The 21207-nt window shown below is 41.8% G+C and overlaps 1 protein-coding gene across 5 annotated transcripts in view; it reads right to left on the reverse strand.

Annotated features, from left to right (window-relative positions):
• The window catches only part of EPS15L1 (epidermal growth factor receptor pathway substrate 15 like 1), a 302041-nt gene that overhangs the window by 127081 nt on the left and 153753 nt on the right, over positions 1-21207 (reverse strand). For all 5 annotated transcript variants that reach the window (XM_077475481.1, XM_077475483.1, XM_077475480.1 and 2 more), the window contains 5 exons: positions 20346-20510; positions 10041-10170; positions 9783-9931; positions 4856-4916; positions 1644-1726 (listed from right to left, as the gene is read on the reverse strand). In XM_077475481.1, coding sequence (XP_077331607.1) covers positions 1644-1726; positions 4856-4916; positions 9783-9931; positions 10041-10170; positions 20346-20510 — 588 coding nt within the window. The remainder of the gene's footprint in view (positions 1-1643; positions 1727-4855; positions 4917-9782; positions 9932-10040; positions 10171-20345; positions 20511-21207) is intronic.

Genomic DNA, 21207 nt, shown 5'->3' on the forward strand with positions numbered 1-21207 from the left:
TGAAGTCCAGGTGGGAGGGTTCTATAGAGGATGATGAATGAAGCGAGGCCCTAGACACGTGCAAATTCGTGTCACCTAAACTATCGGATTGTCTAACCCAAACCTTTATAATGCATAGGGCATATCTCACACCGCTCAGAGTCTCTAGATATAAGAGTAATCAATGTACCACTTGCCCAATGTGCAACCAAGCTGTGGGTACCTTCTTCCATTTATTGTGGCAATGCCCAAAAATCCAGACATTCTGGGCACAGGTAGTACGGTTCTTTCATGACACAATGGGCTCTCCTATAACACTTCAGCCAGAGCTGTGTATCCTGGGAATTTTCCCGGACCCAGCGTTCAATAAATTTACCAAAATATTCCTACATGAAACACTCTTTTCTGCACGTAAGGTTATAGCTAGAATCTGCATGAGACCCAATCCACCAGAGTTTTCACATTGGATAGTAGAAGTCAATAATGTTTTGCCTTACAATAAACGTATGTACTCTCAAAGGATGCCCCTCCAAGTATGATAAGATATGGGACAGATGGCTCCTGAAACCTGTATTTGACTGGGCTTAGACACATCGTGATCTCTAGGTCTTTTTATTTGAACTCCCCACAGAATGTGTATACTGGGTGGGAGTGGTGCTAATCACGGGACAACATGTATATTGAATGGGTATGACAAACTGTAAATGGTACTGGCACTAATGTCTTGTATTAATGTAAACAATAATAAGGGATGTCGCTGTATGCATCTTATAAGTAATACTGTCTATTATGTTTGACGTTCGTCACGGTGGCCTATTGTATGTATTTTTTCTATTTGTTCAATAAAAGATTTTGTCTAGGGGGGGGGAGTGGAAATCTGGAAAAACCGCTAAATATACAGTACAAAAGCATATACAGTACATTTTTTGTTTTACCTGCTCAAAAATTCCTTAATTATGGACAATGCATGCACCTTTTATAGCAAGAATGATTACCCCACTCTGATATCTCTGTCAGCTGCCTGCTCATTGGAGAGAGGTAAAGATGTAGAGTCATTGTTCAATAATAAGGCTGAGGGCAGACAGGTGATATAAGATGTCAGAAAGCAAAACCAGGACGCTGATTCACAGAACCGGGAAAAGAGTATGTCACCTGTCTGGTTGTGAAAAGTGCATTAGGTTCTGGTAGTGGCTAGAATTAGAAATCCTTTGAAAAGCAAAGAAAAAAGAATGTGTATATCATTTACTATAGTTCAGATTTGGACACTCTAATTAGTAAATTTTTAATGCATATATATATATATATAAAATATATACTGTATATGGTAGTATGCAGGGCTTGCTTGTAGTTTGTTCATAACATTTGCTGGAGTGATTTGTTAATAATTTAGAATGTATCATGACAGATATTTGTACTGAGTTGTGTGAACCGTAGGGTAACTCTAAAAATTATATATATTTACATGCAAGTATATCCTGCCATTTGAGAAAGAACTGGTCACAGCTCAAAATGGCATTATGGTTCATATGAGCTACTTACTTTATTTGATGTACTACTGATTTTTTTTTTTTTTAAATAAGGTGTTTTTTACCAGAAGAAAAATTAAAAAGTATTTAGCTGTGTCCCAAGAGTTTGTACTTTATTATAAGAAAATGTCTTCTTACCTTGGACATGTGGCTAAAGTCTGCAAAACTTTCATTACTGTTGAATGCACTGCTTCCAAAGGGATCCAGAGTTCCAAATGGGTCTACAATACAAGCAGTAAGTTTAAAGTTTAAATAAACAATATGAAGATATTACAAAAATTCCACCTTGGCGTATACACCAATATTAGATCAGGTGGTAACGTTAGATTAGAAAGGATACAACTGACAGCGAAGTGAGGCAAATACCCATCACAAAGGAATAGATTTATAAAACATCATCAAATGAAAAGTAAGCACATTTCTAAACTTTACTTAAAGTAGAACCATATTTTGGGTAGAGTGAGGGAGGGAGGTTTATAACCCCTGTATGGGTTAATTTTGCCATTGCTGTCCCATTAGAGAGATTTAACTTCATGTTCTGTGCCATAGCCAAACAGGAAGTAAGAGGAAATCCCTGCAAATTAAGGGAATCCCTTGCGGCCCACCAGGTCACAAGAACTAGTGTTCCCATTGGAATATTTCCCCTCTATTACTTTTCTGAGTACAACTCAAAATGTGGGATTTTAAGTTCACTTTCAATGATAATGGTAAATCGGAATGAGCTTGGGCGTGTCCGGGATCCTACTTGCCTGAGCCTACCAGGAAGCCGACACTGCTCACCACTAATCACAGGCTGAGACATTTCCCCATCCGCAGCTGCACAGATCAGAAAATGTCTCACTGCCTGTGATAAGTCCTGTGCAGTGACAGCTTTCTGGCAGGATCGGGCAGGTGGGATTCCGAACATGCTCAAGACCATCTCTAATGGTAAACAGTACAAATAAATAGAGAGGGTGTATCTTCCTAATGGGGGCACAGACAGCAATACAAACTGACAGATGTTGTACTCCATCCCCTCTATCCAAGTTAAAAAAAATTACTTTATTCATACTTTACTATACTATGAAACTATACATTTTGTAAAATACAAATCATCCTATGACTGAGATCAATGATCAGACTCAATATAGGATCCTTGTGGTATTTTTTAATTTTATTTACCAGTACATCAGGCCCAAGATCAATTCCAACCAATACGTGGACTGCTAACGGTATGCAGGGAATACTGTAACTATGCTATAGTTCGTTCAATATATTTTATGGTAATGTAAGAGATTCACTTTAATGCCCACCTCCCCAAAAAGTGCATACTTACCTATCCTTCACTCTCCCACCATTCAGCCACCAGAAGTAAAGAAATAGCTGGTGATTCTCGGTTTGTATGACACTCGCGCCCCTTTATCTTATGCTGCTGTTTGGCTCAGTGCTGACACAAATGGGCAATGAATGAGTGAGTCCTTTCATGAGAGTGAATAGATTGGAGCAGTGTTTCTCAACTCCAGTCCTCAAGGTGCCCCAACTGGTCATGTTTTCAGTCTTACCCTTATTTTGCACAGGTGATTTGACCAATTTCACTGCCTTAGAGATTACCACAGCTGTTCATCTGAGCGAAATCCTGAAAACATGACCTGTTGGGGCGCCTTGAGGACTGGAGTTGAGAAACCCTGGAGTGGAGTATGCTTTCATCCCAGTTTTGAGTAATCCAATACAGCCAAACCTCATGGCGCTTCTCACATGTAAGTGGGCCTGCTTCCTACCTTGCCTGCATTTCACATCACTAACCAGATTCAACTTTCAAAAGCAGGTCTGAATGGCAGAAAGCCAGAGCATTGTGCTTATAAGCAGTGTGATCCAGGGGGAGAGGGGCCGAAAGCAAGAGCATTGTGTATATAAGGCATGTAAAAATCAATGTTAGTGGTCCGCGGGATTCAAAATTGTGAGTTTAATGGTCTGTGAGATTTGAAAGGTTGGCAGCCACTGATTTAGTACACTGGGATTGTAGGATATTTAGCAGCATGCTCCCGAGTCCTGGTTGGAATGTCTCCACCATTTTTATAAATAGAATGCATACAAAGAAAATTTCCAGCAAGCTGAAATACTTTGTCAATCAATATTATTTTTTTATGTTGTTTTCAGTTCAAAGTGACAATTCTTTTGCTGGAGATTTAGTTTGTATTAGAGAGTCTGAGGTAGACCAACTTCTGTGCAAAAACTATTCCTGGCATCCTAAAGTTATCAATATGCTTTGTGTTCAGACTGCTAAAGCAAGGAAGATTGACTCGCAGGATAACCGGGTATTGTTATGCAAAAGATTAAAAATAAAACCAACAACATTGAAAAATCAGAAGATAAAATAAAAAATAAAAATAAACTAGTCAAACAATAACTAAAGGCAAAACATTTTTTGTTTTGGATGGAGTGGAGAGGGATCAGAACACCTCACCGGGTATTTATTGCTGTCCGTGCCCCTGTTAAGGAGATTCACCCTCTCCAATTATCCTGTTTACCATTATCATTGAAAGTAAAATAAATAGATAAAATCCCACATTTTGGGTTGTCCCCAGAAAAGGAATTGTGGAGAAATCTTCCAACGGGGAAACTAGCTCTGGTGACCTGGGGGTCCCAAAGAGATTCTCTTAATTTCGTAGGGATTTCCTCGCCTTTTCTGTTTTGGCTATGAGACAGGAAGTGAAGGGATATCTCCCCAACGGGACACAGATGGCAAAAATAAAATTGACAGAAATTATAACCCACCCTTGCTCTATAATCTAAGTTAGAAAAAGAGATAGCGGGAATTATTTGTAGAATAAACTCCCATTGCTAGAGACCTATCCCGGGAATTCCTTTGTTTACAATGATGAGTGGTACAGATTTCTTTTAAACTGCAAGTGTTCATTTTTTTAACTTCTAATGAAGCAGTTTTTACAGTACTTACTACATTAGGGAGGTTGCTTCTTTTTGTATGTTGTTCTCCTGTTACACGGTCTTGCATTGAAAGAAGCAAAACCCATTCCATCTACCATGGGTCATTGTGTTCCTGTAAGTGGTATGGCTTTGGTTTCGCCCTTATATTTACATGTATTTAGCATCTGATTTTATGTTCATGTTCTTGGATTCATTTTGCACAAATATTTTGTTATTCATATGAATAGCACAGCACTTTTACGTTTAAAGATGTGTAAAGAGGAAACAGTTTTCTCTACATCATAATACTTGGCATTTGACAAACTGACCGTTCTTGCCTAAAGCCTTCAACAACCTAGTTAGTTCTACTGATATGGTATCGGTATATTATATGAAAGCTAATGTACTAAACGTGTTGACATAATTCTAACTCAAAACCTACTCACCTGATTCTTTCTTTGGCAGTGTTGAAGAGGAGAAAGGATCTCTGCTCTCAAAAGGATCAGACTGTTGTGGAAGAAATAAATACCAGTTAGTGAATAATTATATTTCAATCAGTTAATTCATGCTTAATAGAGGGCCCTGTATTTTATCAATAGAGTCATTTTACTTACTAAAAGTGGGAATTGCTGTGAGACCTGTTGATTACCATGGACAGAATTCTGATTAACACGACAAATGCCCTGTCTACACAAGATATAAAAAGGATTTTTTAACCAGTTCCCGACCGGAGCACGACAATGTACGTTGGCAGAATGGCTCTGGCAGGCAAACTGGCGTACAGGTACGTCCAGCTGAAATTGACGCCCTGCCATCGTGTGCGCGCCGCCCTTAGACCAGTCCGGTCGCGGGTCCTGCGGACTCAAACGCTGCGGGGATACCCGCAATCGTCTCACGGGGAGATGCCGATGTAAACAGTATCTCCCCGCTCTGCCTAGCAACAAGTGACACTGATCTCTGCTCCCTGTGATTGGAGCAGAGATCAGTGTTCACCAAGGCATAGCCCAGCCACCCCACAGTTAGTAACACGCCCCTAGGACACACTTAACCCCTACACTGCCACCCCCTGGTTAACCCCTTCACTGCCAGTGTCATTTACACAGGAATCAGTGCATTTGTATAGCACCGATTTCTGTATAAATGACAATGGTCCCAAAAAAGGGTCAAAAATGTCAGATGTGTCCACCATGTCGTCGTAGTCACAATAAAAATCGCTGCCATTACTAGTAAAAAAAAAATATTAATAAAAATGCCATAAACTATCCCCTATTTTGTAAACGCTATAAATTTTACGCAAACCAATCAATAATCGCTTATTGCATTTTTTTTTTTTAAAGAAAAATATGTAGAAGAATACGTATCGGCCTAAACTGAGGAAAAAAAAAAAAAAGTTTTTTATATATTTTGGGGGGGGGGGGGGGGGGGGTATTTATTATAGCAAAAAGTAAAAAAAAAAAAGTTTTTTTCAAAATTGTCGCTTTTTTGTTTATAGCGCAAAAAATACCACCAAAAGAAAGCTCTATTTGTGGGAAAAAAAGGGACATCAATTTTGTTTGGGAGCCACGTCGCATGACCGCGCAATTGCAAAAAGTGGTCTGGTCTTAAGCCAGCAAAACGGTCCGGTCTGAAAGTGATTAACCACTTGCCGACCGCCGCACGACGATATACGTCGGCAGAATGGCACGGGCAGGCATATGGGCGTATATATAAGTCCCTGCCTGCCCGCGGGTGGGGGGCCCGATCGGGCCCCCCCCCGGTGCCTGCGGCGGTCGGCATTTCTTCGAGAGCGATCCGGGATGAGGGGGCGGCCATTCATTCATGGCCACCCCCTCGCGATCGCTCTCGACGAATGGAAATCCCCCGTGACATCACTTCCTCTCCTGTAATGTAAACACAGGAGAGGAAGTGATGTATTCTCTCCTCCGTGTCGGTATTTTCCGTTCCGACACGGAGGAGAGCGGATCGGTGAGTTGCACCAACACTCTACACGCACAGTAGAACATGCCAGGCACACTCACACCCCCCCTTTACCCCCCGATCACCCCCCCAATTACCCCTGCCCCCCAGTCACAGTGACACCAATGTCATTTTTTTTTTTTTTTTTTTTTTTTTGCATTGGTGTCATTTGTGACTGTAATAACTGTTAGGGCAGTTAGAGTTAGCCCCCTTTAGTTCTAATGTACCCCCCTAACCCCCCCAATAAAGGTTTAACCCCGTGATCACCCCCCGTCGCCAGTGTCACTAAGGCTGGGTTCACATTGCAGCGGTTTATGAGAACGAATGTGATTCGCACCGCACTGCAGTGCAAATCACATCCGATCTCTGTGCGATTCGAGTTCAGCCATTCGCCGCACCCGCCGCACCCGCCACACCCGCCGCAAATTCGCACGGGACCCTTTTTTTGGCCCGCAGCAGAATCGGATCGCATGGGTGTTCACACCATGCGATCCGAGTTTGCAGATCGCACTGCGATATGCGAACTGATCTGGGGGTGTCAGTAACATTTCACTGACACTCCCAGCAGTTCGCATAGGGCAGTGTGAACTGCCGCCGGGAGGCATGCGATGCGGGAACCCGCCGCGGATTCGCGGCGTTTCCGCATCGCTCCAGTGTGAACCCAGCCTAATAAGCGATCATTTTTCTGATCGCCGTATTAGTGTCACAGGTGACGCTAGTTAGGCAGGTAGGTATTTAGGTTCGCCGCAGCTTTTTATAGCGCCAGGGACCCCCATATACTACCGCATAAAGCCCCCTGATTGCCCCCTAGTTAACCCTTTCACCAGTGATCACCATATAACTGTTACAGGTGACGCTGGTTGGTTAGTTATTTTTTTATAGTTTCAGGGCACCCGCCATTTATTACCTAATAAAGGTTTAACCCCCTGATCACCCGGCGGGTGTCATTTGTGACTAATAACTGTTAGGGCAGTTAGGGTTAGCCCCCTTTAGTTCTAAGGTACCCCCCTAACCCCCCCAATAAAGGTTTAACCCCGTGATCACCCCCCGTCGCCAGTGTCACTAAGGCTGGGTTCAGATTGCAGCGGTTTGAGAACGGATGTGATTCGCACCGCACTGCAGTGCAAATCACATCCGATCTCTGTGCGATTCGAGTTCAGCCATTCGCCGCACCCGCCGCACCCGCCACACCCGCCGCACCCGCCGCAAATTCGCACGGGACCCTTTTTTTGGCCCGCAGCAGAATCGGATCGCATGGGTGTTCACACCATGCGATCCGAGTTTGCAGATCGCACTGCGATATGCGAACTGATCTGGGGGTGTCAGTAACATTTCACTGACACTCCCAGCAGTTCGCATAGGGCAGTGTGAACTGCCGCCGGGAGGCATGCGATGCGGGAACCCGCCGCGCATTCGTGGCGTTCCCGCATCGCTCCAGTGTGAACCCAGCCTAATAAGCGATCGTTTTTCTGATCGCTGTATTAGTGTCACAGGTGACGCTAGTTAGGCAGGTAGGTATTTAGGTTCGCCGCAGCTTTTTATAGTGCCAGGGACCCCCATATACTACCGCATAAAGCCCCCTGATTGCCCCCTAGTTAACCCTTTCACCAGTGATCACCATATAACTGTTACAGGTGACGCTGGTTGGTTAGTTATTTTTTTATAGTTTCAGGGCACCCGCCATTTATTACCTAGTCTCACTAGTGTACCCCTAAATTTAGGGGTGTCTACTTTCCAAAATGGGGTCATTTGGGGGGGGTTTGTGCCATCTTGGCATTTTATGGCCTTCAAAACTGTAACGCCCTTAGAAAGCCTGAAGGCGGTGCTTGGTTTTCGGGGCCCCGTACGCGGCTAGGCTCCCAAAAAGTCCCACATATGTGGTATCCCCGTACTCAGGAGAAGCAGCAGAATTTATTTTGGGGTGTCATTTCACATATGCCCATGGCATGCGTGAGCAATATATCATTTAGTGACAACTTTGTGAAAAAAAAAAAAAAAAAAAAAAGTTTGTAATTTTCCCGCAACTTGTGGCAAAATATAAAATATTCCATGGACTCAACATGCCTCTCAGCAAATAGCTTGGGGTGTCTACTTTCTAAAATGGGGTCATTTGTGGGGGTTTTGTGCCATCTTGGCATTTTATGGCCTTCAAAACTGTAATAGGTAGTGAGGAGTGAAGTCAAATATTTACGCCCTTAGAAAGCCTGAAGGCGGTGCTTGGTTTACGGGGCCCCGTACGCGGCTAGGCTCCCAAAAAGTCCCACATATGTGGTATCCCCGTACTCAGGAGAAGCAGCAGAATTTATTTTGGGGTGTCATTTCACATATGCCCATGGCATGTGTGAGCAATATATCATTTAGTGACAACTTTGTGAAAAAAAAAAAAAAAAAAAAAAAGTTTGTAATTTTCCCGCAACTTGTGGCAAAATATAAAATATTCCATGAACTCAACATGCCTCTCAGCAAATAGCTTGGGGTGTCTACTTTCTAAAATGGGGTCATTTGTGGGGGTTTTGTGCCATCTTGGCATTTTATGGCCTTCAAAACTGTAATAGGTAGTGAGAAGTGAACTCAAAAATTTACGCCCTTAGAAAGCCTGAAGGCGGTGCTTGGTTTTCGGGGCCCCGTACGCGGCTAGGCTCCCAAAAAGTCCCACATATGTGGTATCCCCGTACTCAGGAGAAGCAGCAGAATTTATTTTGGGGTGTCATTTCACATACGCCCATAGCATGTGTGAGCAATATATCATTTAGTGACAACTTTGTGTAAAAAAAAAAAAAAAATTTTTTTTTGTCATTATTCAATCGCTTGAGGCAAAAAAATAAAATATTCAATGGGCTCAACATGCCTCTTATCAATTTCCTTAGGGGGTCTACTTTCCAAAATGGGGTCATTTGGGGGGGTTTTGTACTGCCCTGCCATTTTAGCACCTCAAGAAATGAGATAGGCAGTCGTAAACTAAAAGCTGCGTAAATTCCAGAAAACGTACCTTAGTTTGTAGATGTGACAACTTTTGCGCAAACCAATAAATATACAATTATTGACTTTTTTTTTACCAAAGACATGTGGCTGAATACATTTTGGCCTAAATGTATGACTAAAATTGAGTTTATTGGATTTTTCTAATAACAAAAAGTAGAAAATATCATTTTTTTTCAAAATTTGCGGTCTTTTTACGTTTATATCGCAAAAAATAAAAATCGCAGAGGCAATCAAATACCATCAAAAGAAAGCTCTATTTGTGGGAAGAAAAGGACGCAAATTTTGTTTGGGTACAACATTGCATGACCGCGCAATTACCAGTTAAAGCAGCGCAGTGCCAAAGTGTAAAAAGACCTCTGGTCATTTACCAGCAAAATGGTCCGGTCTGAAAGTGGTTAAAAAGCTATTTAATCCATCTGTTTGGCTTTTTCTCACCTTTAGTGGCAGAGTCATGGAGTGGACACTGTTCTTTGTGAAAGGATCAGCAGAAAAAGGATCACTTTTGCTGGTTTTCTGGAAAGGGTCATCAGTAGAGTGAGCATGGAAAGGATCACTTTCTTTAAAAGGATCATCGCCAAACGGATCTGAGGAAGAAAAGGTTGTTGTTGCATTGTGTCAGTGTATTCGACCCACAAAGTTATTTTTTTTAGAATACAAAATCCATGACTCTTCAGAACACTATGATGCACTTACTGCTCTTAAAAGGGTCTGCCCCTTTGAATGGGTCTGAAGTAAAGGGATCTTCGGTCTGGAATGGGTCAGAGTAGAGGTCTTGGTTGTTGCTGCTGTTGAAAAGGTGGGTTTTACTTTTAAACGGATCATCCTGTGGAATTAAAAATAAATAACGAACAAGCTATTTTAAAATCAAATAGAGGAGTATATGTACCAGTCAAACACAGCAATGTAACCTTGCCATGTTTTATGTTTCCCGTTTAAAAGGACAGTGATTAATTATACTGCTTGCAGCGTGGTGCTAAACTAAAAGTCACATAAATTAGAACAATGATGACTGAAAATAACATAATTTGCTTGAAACCTATATTTTTTGCATAAAATAGGCTTAATCCAGTCTCAAGATAAACCAAATGTATTTTTGAATTTTTCAAGAAAGAATTAGTCTACCAGCTGCATTACTGATCGATAAAACCTGCATATATGAATTTGACTTCATGCAAAATATTTATACATATACAGTATCTCACAAAAGTGAGTACACCCCTCACATTTTTGTAAATATTTTATTATATATTTTCATGCGACAACACTGAAGAAATTACACTTTGCTACAATGTAAAGTAGTGAGTGTACAGTTTGTATAACAGTGTAGATTTGCTGTCACCTCAAAATAACTCAACCCACAGCCAATAATGTCTGTACACCCCCTAAGTGAAAATGTCCAAATTGGGCCCAGTTAGCCATTTCCATCCCAGATGACATGTGACGCGTTAGTGTTACAAGTCTCAGATGTGAATGGGGAGCAGGTGTGTTAAATTTGGCGTTATCGCTCTCACACTCTCATACTGGTCACTGGAAGTTAAACATGGTACCTCATGGTAAAGAACTCTCTGAGGATCCGAAAAAAATAATTGTTGCTCTACATAAAGATGGCCTAGGGCTAGGCTATGAGAAGATTGCCAAGACTCTGAAACTGAGCTGCAGCACGGTGCCCAAGACCATACAGCGGTTTAACAGGGCAGGTTCCACTTAGAATAGGCCCACGCCATGGTCAACCAAAGAAGTTGAGTGCATGTGCTCAACGTCATATCGAGAGGTTGTCTTTGGCAAATAGACATATGAGTGCTGCCAGCATTGCTGCAGAGGTTGAAGGGGTGGGGGGTCAGCCTGTCAGTGCTCAGACCATACACAGCATCAAATTGGTCTGCATGGCAGTCATCACAGAAGGAAGCCTCTTCTAAAGGTGATGGACAAGAAAGTCTGCAAACAGTTTGCTGAAGACAAGCAGACTAAGGACATGGATTACTGGAACCATGTCCTGTGGTCTAATGAGACCAAGATAAACTTAGACGACCACTGCCTTGCTAAAGAAGCTGCGGGTAAAGGTGATGGACTGGCCAAGCATGTCTCCAGACCTAACCCTATTAAGCATCTGCGGGGCATCCTCAAACGAAAAGTAGAGAGGCGCAAGGTCTCGAACAGCCACCAGCTTCGTGATGTCATCATGGAGGAGTGGAAGAGGACTCCAGTGGCAAACTGTGAAGCTCTGGTGAACTCCATGCCCAAGAGGGTTAAGGCAGTGCTAGAAAATGACGGCCACACAAAATATTGACACTTTGGGCCCAATTTGGACATTTTCCCTTAGGGGTGTACTCACTTTTGTTGCCAATGGTTTAGACATTAATGGCTGTGTGGTGAGTTATTTTGAGGGGACAGCAAATTTACACTGTTATACAAGCTGTACACTCGCTACTTTACATTGTAGCAAATTGTAATTTCTTCAGTGTTTTCACATGAAAAGATATAATTAAATATTTACAAAAATGTGAGGGGTCTACTCACTTTTGTGAGATACTGTAAATTCACACACAAACTGAAATACAGATTCTTTCCCAGAGCTGTACTATCAATTACTCCTTCACACACAAACTGCCAATAGCAACGTGTCTTGGTATTTTATCTTTCATATGCAGGTATTGCATAGTATCTTTTTTTTCTTACTTTTATAATGTTTGAAATACTTTGAATACATTTGTACTATTTGAACAGGCTATTGCTTACATTTTATCGGTATGTATTAGAAGTACAGTGCATCCGGAAAGCATTCACATCGCTTTATTCTTTCCACATTTTAAATTACAACCTTATTCCAAAATTGATTAAATTCATTATTCTTCTCAAAATTCTACAAACAATACCCCATAATGACAGTGTGAAAGTAGTTTGTTAATTATTATTTTTTTTTTAAATAAAGAAAAATAAAATAATCATATGTACATAAGTATTCACAGCCTTTGCCATGACACTCAAAATTGAGCTCAGGTGCATCCTGTTTCCACAACTTGGAGTCCACCTGTGGTAAATTAAGTTGATTAGACATGATCTGGAAAGGCAAACACCTGTCTATACAAGGTCCAACAGTTAACAGTGCATGTCAGAGCATAAACCAAGCCATGAAGTCCAAGGGATTGTCTGTAGACTTGCGAAACAGGATTGTATCGAGGTACAGATCTGGGGAAGGGTACAGAAAAAATTTCTGCAGCATTGAGCAGTGACCTCCATCATCCATAAATGGAAGAAGTTTTGAACCACCAGGACTATTCCTAGAGCTGCCGCCCGGCCAAATGGAGCGATCAGGGAAGAAGAGCCTTAGTCAGGGAGGTGACCAAGAACCCAATGGTCACTGACAGAGCTCTACCGTTTCCCTGTGGAGAGAAGAGAACCTTCCAGAACAACCACCTCTGCAGCACTCCACCAATCTGGCCTGTATAGTAGAGTGGCCAGACGGAGGCCACCTTTCATTAAAAGGCACATGACAGCCCGCCTGGAATTTTCCAAAAGGCACCCAAAGGATTCTCAGACCATGAAAAACAAAAAATTCTCTGGTCTGACTAAACCACGATTGAACTCTTTGGCCTGAACGGCAAGCGACATGTCTGGAGAAAAACAGATCTCGCTCATCACCTAGCCAACACCATCCCTACAGTGAAGAATGGTGGTGGCAGCATCATGCTGTGGGGATGTTTTTCAGTGGCAGGAACTGGGAGACTAGTTGGGATTGAGGGAAAGATAAAACGCAGCAATGTACAGGGACATCCTTGATGAAAACCTGATCCAGAGTGCTCTGGACCTCAGACTGGGGTAAAGGTTCATCATCCAACAGGACAACAAGCCATAAAAACACACAGCCAAGATAACAAAGAAGTGGCTATGAGACAACTCTGTGAATGTCCTTGAGTGGCCCAGTCAGAGCCCAGACTTGAACCTGATTAAACATTTCTGTAGAGATCTGAAAATGGCTGTGCACCGACACTCCCCATCCAACCTGATGGAGCTTGAGAGGTACTGCAAAAGAAGAATGTGAGAAACTGCCCAAAAATAGGTATGCCAAGCTTGTAGCATCATGCTCAAAAAGATTTGAGGCTATAATAGGTGCCAAAGGTGCTTCAACAAAGTATTGAGCAGAGGGGCATGGTGACCGAGCGCCAGCATGGACGCATGAGCTGAGAGCTGCGCTCGGCCGCTGGAGAAAACACACTATTCATCCGAACCACCGGGTAATTCCACAAACCGCTAACCGGCACAGTGCCTCCAGACCCCGCGCATACACTCGTATGTCGAGGCACCACTAGAACACGCAACAGCCTCAGAAAATGAAGAGTTTCTTCAATGCCCGCGGCCTACAACAAAATGGCGTGGATCGCTTACGAAGAAACAGATGCACACAGCCACAGCACCATCCGGCAGAAAAACGGGGCAACCCTTAGTAGCTAGCAGCGCATCCTCCTCTGGGACTTCTAGTCCCACAACCAGAAGCACGGCCAAACAAAAGAAGAGGATCACCTCACCTGAAAGGCCACTGGTGGATCCCGATATGGAGGTAAGCGGGCCCTCTGACCAGGATAGCTCCAATGCACAGCCCTAGCAGGACCCTATAGTATCCTTCCCAACAGCGGGCAAACCAGTCTTGGATACGGTTTTAAAGGAGATGCTCCTATAATTAAAAGCATCTCTGAAAACTGACATGACAGCTAAAATAAGGAACTGCCAGAGGGAAGTACAAGCCACAGGCGGAAGGGTCGATCACCTAGAGCAGTGATGGCGAACCTTGGCACTCCAGATGTTTTGGAACTACATTTCCCATGATGCTCAACTACACAGCAGAGTGTATGAGCATCATGGGAAATGTAGTTCCAAAACATCAGGAGTGCCGAGGTTCGCCATCACTGACCTAGAGCATAAACTGGAATATTAATCAGTATCTTTTAACACCTTGGTAAACGCACACAACGTCCAAAATGAGGAGATAACATGGCTCAAAAATAAGGTGGCAGATTTAGAAGATAGATCTAGACGAAACAACCTCAAAATAAGGGGGGTACCAGAAGATATTCCCGCCACCCAACTACTACAGTATGCCCAAGCGTTATTCTCCACTCTGATACCCGCCCTGTCACCACAGGACCTCATAGTGGATCGAATACATAGGGTCTCTAAACTCTCCTTACTTCCAGATCACACCCCCTAGAGATGTTCTTCTAAGGATGCACTATTACTTTGTGAAAGAACAACTCTTAATGGCTTCCCGTAAGGCTGAAAATAAACACCCACCATATGCGGATCTCCACTTACTCCCAGACCTGTCTAGACACACCCTGCAACTACGCCGTTACTTGGCAACAATCACAAAAGCATTATGGAACCACAAGATACTTCATAAATCCAAGTACCCCACAAAACTGTACATTACCCACAATGGGGTTTCCATCCTTATTTCCACTCTGGACTCTACGCCAATGAGGAATATTTCCCAAACAGACAGCGCACAATTCGCCTCAGCTACAACCGCCCACACTTCAGGAAGAATGGCAGGTGGTCTCGAGAAAGAGATCCTCCAAGAAGAATACCGGTGACAACTCATGAACAAAATAAACTAACTACACATTTTTCTCTGGCTACGGGGGTGCAAGGTTAGTATCCCTGTTCTGCCCCCTCAGGTCACTTAGCAGAAGTTACGCCTACAAATGGATCGGTTTAAAGATCTCGTTCTTAAAATTCAATGTTCTCTCTTTTCTTTAACCCTGTGTATATTTTTTATTATTACTTTTTTTATGCACCATGCTTGAAGCTCAACACCCTGAAGACACCACAGGATATACTCTACCTGCCGATATACACTCCACCGGGGCTCTACTTATCAAGAGGTCGACCTCGGAGAAGAACAGTTATGGTCACAGTGAGTACATACTACACACAGTAACTCACAACTCAACAACATCCCCCATGGTCTTTAACTGTGTATCTATAAATAGCAGAGGTCTAAATCACCCAATGAAAAGGCGATCCATGTGGGCGGAAGCTAAAAAACACAGAGCGGACATTTTGTGTCTACAAGAGACTCACTTCCAGCTCAAAAAATCCTAAATGTACAAACAGAGATTACCCTCACCCGTTCATAGCCTGTACACCGGGCCATAAGAAAGGTGGAGTGTTATTGGCCATCAGAAATACTTTGGCTTTCCAACTTAAAGAAACCATTGTGGATAACGGCCGTTACATCATAGTCAAGGGAGATATTAACTCTAAACCCTACACGTTGGGGACACTATATGCTCCTAACTCACATCAGACACGTTTCCTAAACAGACTGCTCAAGAAAAACCAGATCCAAATATATGGTAACCTCATTATCTGCGGGGACTTTAATTTTACGGTGGATCCTCAGCTAGACTCCTCGGCTCATAAAAAGAACCAAAAAAAAATGCTTGAACTCCGGTATACGAAAGGCAGATTTATTTGATGTATGGCAATGCCATTATGCTAATGAAAGGGATTATACCTTTTTCTCCCACAGGCATTGCTTGTACTCGCGTATTAACTTATTCTTAATTGACAAGTGGTTGTTGTAAAAAGCCCTGCACACCCAAATCCATCTATTACATGGTCAGATCACGCCACCATCACGTTGTCAATGAATGATCAGGTGGTCTCCTCCTCACCACCCATTTGGCCTAGTAACACTAGAATAATGCAAGAACCCTTAATATCTGCAGAAATCTCATGGCACATCCAAAACTTTTTTCAGGATAATGCACACTCAGTAGAAGATCTTCAGCTTGTGGAACATCCACAAGGCTTACATGAGAAGCATATTAATTCAACTAGGCACAACGGAAAGGAAACTACACACTTCTAAACTTAATGGAGATCCTAGCTGCCAAACATACTCTAGAGACACAAAACAAATCCACCCCCAACCCCATCCACGCTCAGTCTCTCTCGCGACTATGAGAGAAACAGAGAGCTATTATTACAGATGATATACATCTTTGGAGACAAACTAAGCTCATACGCCAATGCCATAGGGCATGCAAATACCTAGCCAATAGAATCAAGGCCATATCCCCCAGAAAAAAAATAGCCCACCTAATCCATCACACCCTCAACCACAAAATTACCAACCCACAGGACATCGCAGACCAGTTTGCCAACTACTACAGTGCGCTATACAACATACATGAGGACACATCCGTTATCCAACCCAAGACAACTAACATAAAGCAATTCCTACAATCCTTGAACTTACCCGCTCTATCAGAGGCACAACTACAAGCCCTAAACTCCCCCTTCACCATGCCCGAAATCCAAAAGATCATTGCTACTCTGCCCAATGGCAAATCACCAGGGCCGGATGGGTTCTCGAACGAATATTTAAAATTATTCAGTAACATATTAGCACCACATATGCACCCAGTCTTCACTAAAGCTGCAAATACAGCAACATTTCCCCTAGAAATGCTGAAGGCAGATATAGTTACACTACCTAAACCGGGAAGGAACCCAACACACCTTCTAATTTCCGACCTATATCCCTCTTAAATACGGATATTAAAATATATGCCAAATTATTAGCCAAACATTTAGCAGATTTTATGCCATCCCTTATCAAAAACGTGATCAGATGGGCTTTGTGAGAGGGAGACAGACCTCAGACGCCACACGAAGAATTTTAATATTATTTTACACCAAACGCCTTCTCTGATGCTCTCTATAGACGCAGAGAAGGTTTTGATAGTGTTCATTGGGAATATATGTCAATGACATTCGCAAAGTTCGGTTTCAGTGGACACATTCTGAACACTGTTCTAGGTGTGTACTCATTCACCTCCGTTCAGGTATACACATCCAGCATGTTGTTCACCCCTTTCTACATAACAAATAGCACCCACCAGGGGTGTCCACTGTCCCCAACAATCTTCAGCTTAATGATCGAACCTCTGGCAGAGGCCATCAGGACCCACCCCTCAATATCTGGGTTTGCATTTGGAAAAGACTCCCATGTAGTAAATCTGTTTGCGGACAATGTCATTTTACTCTTAACACAACCACATACCTCACTACCTACAGTACATGATTTATTGCAAAAATTCTGAGAGATCTCGTACTACAAGGTAAACTTCACTAAATCACTAATCTTAACCCTTGGAATGCCTAAAAAAAGTCAGTGACACATTGCAGCGCACATTCCCATACAGTGCAGAGTACAAAGGGTATACTGTATTTAGGCACCACTCTAATTCCAGGAAGAAAATAGTGGAATCTAACTTTAAAGCCCTGATAGCCAAACTAGAGACAGACCCAGAACATAGCGAAACATGAACTGTCCTGGCTAGGGAGATTAGCAGCGTTTAAAATGTCAATACTACCACAAATCCTATATATTCTGAGAGTACTGCCAACATCCCAAAACACTACCTCAAGTCCCTATCCGACCTCCTATGTAAACTTCTCTGGGGGGCTAAGAAAGCCAGATGCTCGCAGAACAAGCCAATTCCACACAAACAGGCAGGAGGGGCGGTCTAGTGAACATATATGACTATATGTAGGCAACTAAATTGAACTCACTCAAACATTGGTTCGCCAAATTGCATACACCACGCTGGGTAAAAAAAGAACAACTAGCCCCGATCTCACGGTACTCTTTATGGGAGATGCTTGGGTTCCTTGGGACTTAAGCAAATTTCCTTTAACTATACAAGCTTCGTTACAAGCCTGGAGATTTCTCATCAACCAACATCACAGAGACAGTCGAGCATCAAACTACTCTTTCCCCCTGACCATACTGAAAGCTCAAATCCCAGTACTATCCATGAAACACCTTCTCAGTCATGGGATTAAAACCGTACAAGATCTAACAAGACACAACTTGCCCAAATCAAGAGAGAGTATAATGACCGAATACGATCTACCAAGCCATACACGTTTCACATGCATGAGAATCACTCACTTCCTTGGTTCACATCCCATTCCCAAGACTCAAATACCGCCCAAGGTATGGACTCGCCTCACCCTTCAAAATGATAGTTGTAAAGGCATCTCACTATACTATAATATTCTCCAAGACAAGCTAAGGTTTAGGAAAACAGAAGCACTTAAGAAATGGGAAGGGGTCCTAGGCACCACATTTACAGACGACCAATGAAAATGTGCTTTTCAAACTATGCACAACACACTGTGTGGGGCATTGGGAAATGATGATTAAAATATCGAACAGATGGCAATACACACCATGCAGACTAGCAAAAATGTTCCCAAACACCTCTCCCCTCTGTTGGCATAACTGCGGCCACAAAGGCCACCTCATGCATATGTTCTGGGAATGCCCAAACATAACTAGCTTTTGGAATCAAGTATTCCGCTTAATATCTTCAATCATAGATATACATACCCAAGCCAACCCGGCACTGGCATTACAACATGTGGGGATAGACGCGTTTCCTTACACAATGAGGTCGGTCATAACCCACATTCTTCTCGCAGCCAGGTCACTGGTACGCCAATCCTGGAAAAATGCACCCACCACAAATATCTCTGATGTAATTAATATAGTTCAGCAACATTACACATTTGAATGTATGCTAACAATAAATTCTCTCAAGTGTGCAACCTTTGATAATAACTAGTTAAATTGGACATCCAAGTATAGGCACTTATATTACCTAACAACAATGATCATTAATACATTGCATCCACCATATAACAGCACTCAGTGTGTCAAAAATATACTCGTTACCTGACAAGCATGTGTGCATATCTATAAAATATTATACTTTAGTTTTATACTGTTTTCTTTATTACCTGTCAACTCTCTTACTATGTTTCCTGTATTATTACCTGTCGTGAAGAAAACTTAATAAACATTCAATGATCAAAAAAAAAAAAAAAAAAAAGTATTGAGCAAAGGCAGTGAATACTTATGTACTTGTGATTTTTTTATTTTTAATAAATTTGCAAAGATTTAAAACAAACTTTTGTTCAAGTTGTCATTATGGGGTATTGTTTGTAGAATTTTGAGGAAAATAATGAATTTAATCCATTTTGGAATAAGGCCGCAACATAACAAAATGTGGAAAAAGTGAAGCGCTGTGAGTACTTTCAGGATGCATTGTACATATGTATACTATTGCATATACAGTATATATATATATATATATATATATATATATATATATATATATATAGATGTGTGGTTACCTACCTATATGCATTTTTTTTGCTGTTGTCAGAGAGCTACTATTTAAAATGTATTTGTATTCAAAACAATAATAAAGAATCTAATCTCCTCTATAGATCTGAAAGCCTGGGTCCTATGCATGCATTCCGTACAAGCAAAGGGGAATTACTGTAAAAGTAATATGCTTAAGGCGTGATTCACACTGGCGCCGTCAAAATCTGCATTTCATGGAAATTTTTTAAACGCATTTGAAGGCATGTAATAAATATATAAATATATATATATATATATATATATATATATATATATATATATTTATTTTTAATTGTGCCATGCACACTGTGATTTACCAAAAAATTTAGTACTGTGCATCTTCGCTCCGATTAGACACACTAAATGCATGTAAACGTGGCTAAACCTACTTTAAAGAAGGAAAGTCTAAATGCAAGAAAATTTGATTTATACTTCCCAGATAACCTCTCATGCATTTAAAAAGCTGAACACAGGAGTGTCAGTGTGAATGAAGCCTAAGCCATTTAAACTGAAGCCTTCAGGCAACAAGGATAAGGTAAAAGTCTTTGGAACATAATATGCCAAATGTACATTAACCACATGACCATTTTAAGTTTAAAAGATAATTTTTATCTAAATATAAAAATGTAGATAATTGGCATGCACCAAAAAGTATCAACTATAACTCAAGGAGGAAAAAAAAAAACCCACACTACTCAGCCTATGGGCAAATCATTACAAAATATTGGTTACCAGTAACAGCCATCTTTAGGGCCTTAACCAGTGCTGTTTCTCACCGCTGATGTGGAAAGGTCCAGCCTCTCTCGGGAAGAATATGTCTCAGCATCTGCAAGATTATTCAGACTGCCCCCATGATCTCCATTGAGAGCGTTGTTGTATTGCTCAATGCTTTTGTTCATTTCCTCCTGACTCTCCTGAAGCTGTGATAACTTACTTCGAGCCTGATTTAAAGAGAAGCAGTTTTATAGGTTAATTTGTGTACTACTACTTCCAAAGAAACAAAGTAAATGCTACTACAAAAACCCACTCTGAGCAAAAAGGTTAAAAAATGTACGTTTCCTACTGTGAACAGTAATCATATTGCTCCACAGCCCAAAATACAAGGCAGTCCACCCACAGCACTATGTGAAAACAGTGGTCTCTCTGTAGTGATACAACAGCTCGCAACTCAATGACAGCCTCCAATCTGCAAGGAGAATGAGCTTTGCTGATGGCAGAGCTCTAGCTTTGACTTTGTGGGGTGCATGCTGAACCTCTGCAGAGGGACCACTGCTCTCACAGTGAGCTTAGTGATCAGCCTGTTTGAAATTTTTGGCTGGTTCTAGGGATAAATGTGACTACACTACTAATTACAGTTCAAGTTTTACCTTTTAACTTTTTGCACACTGTTGAATGTATCCATTTCTTTATCATACATCACAGGACACAGAGCAACATTATAATGACAATCTGGGTTTATATGCTACCTTCAGGTGATTGGACACTGGCAACCAATAGTAAGAAGGTTCCTCCCACATGACTCCTCCCACACAGGAAGTACCTCAATTTTTCTCCAGTGTCTTGAAGGTGATGGTCATAGCAGTTCAAGGTCTTCAAAATTCTTCAAAGATGTCCCAGTGAGGACGTTATAATCGGATC

Source organism: Lithobates pipiens, unplaced genomic scaffold (assembly GCF_037356315.1).
Source record: "Lithobates pipiens isolate NorthernLeopardFrog02 unplaced genomic scaffold, aLitPip1_a1.2 Scaffold_13, whole genome shotgun sequence".
NCBI lineage: Eukaryota > Metazoa > Chordata > Amphibia > Anura > Ranidae > Lithobates > Lithobates pipiens.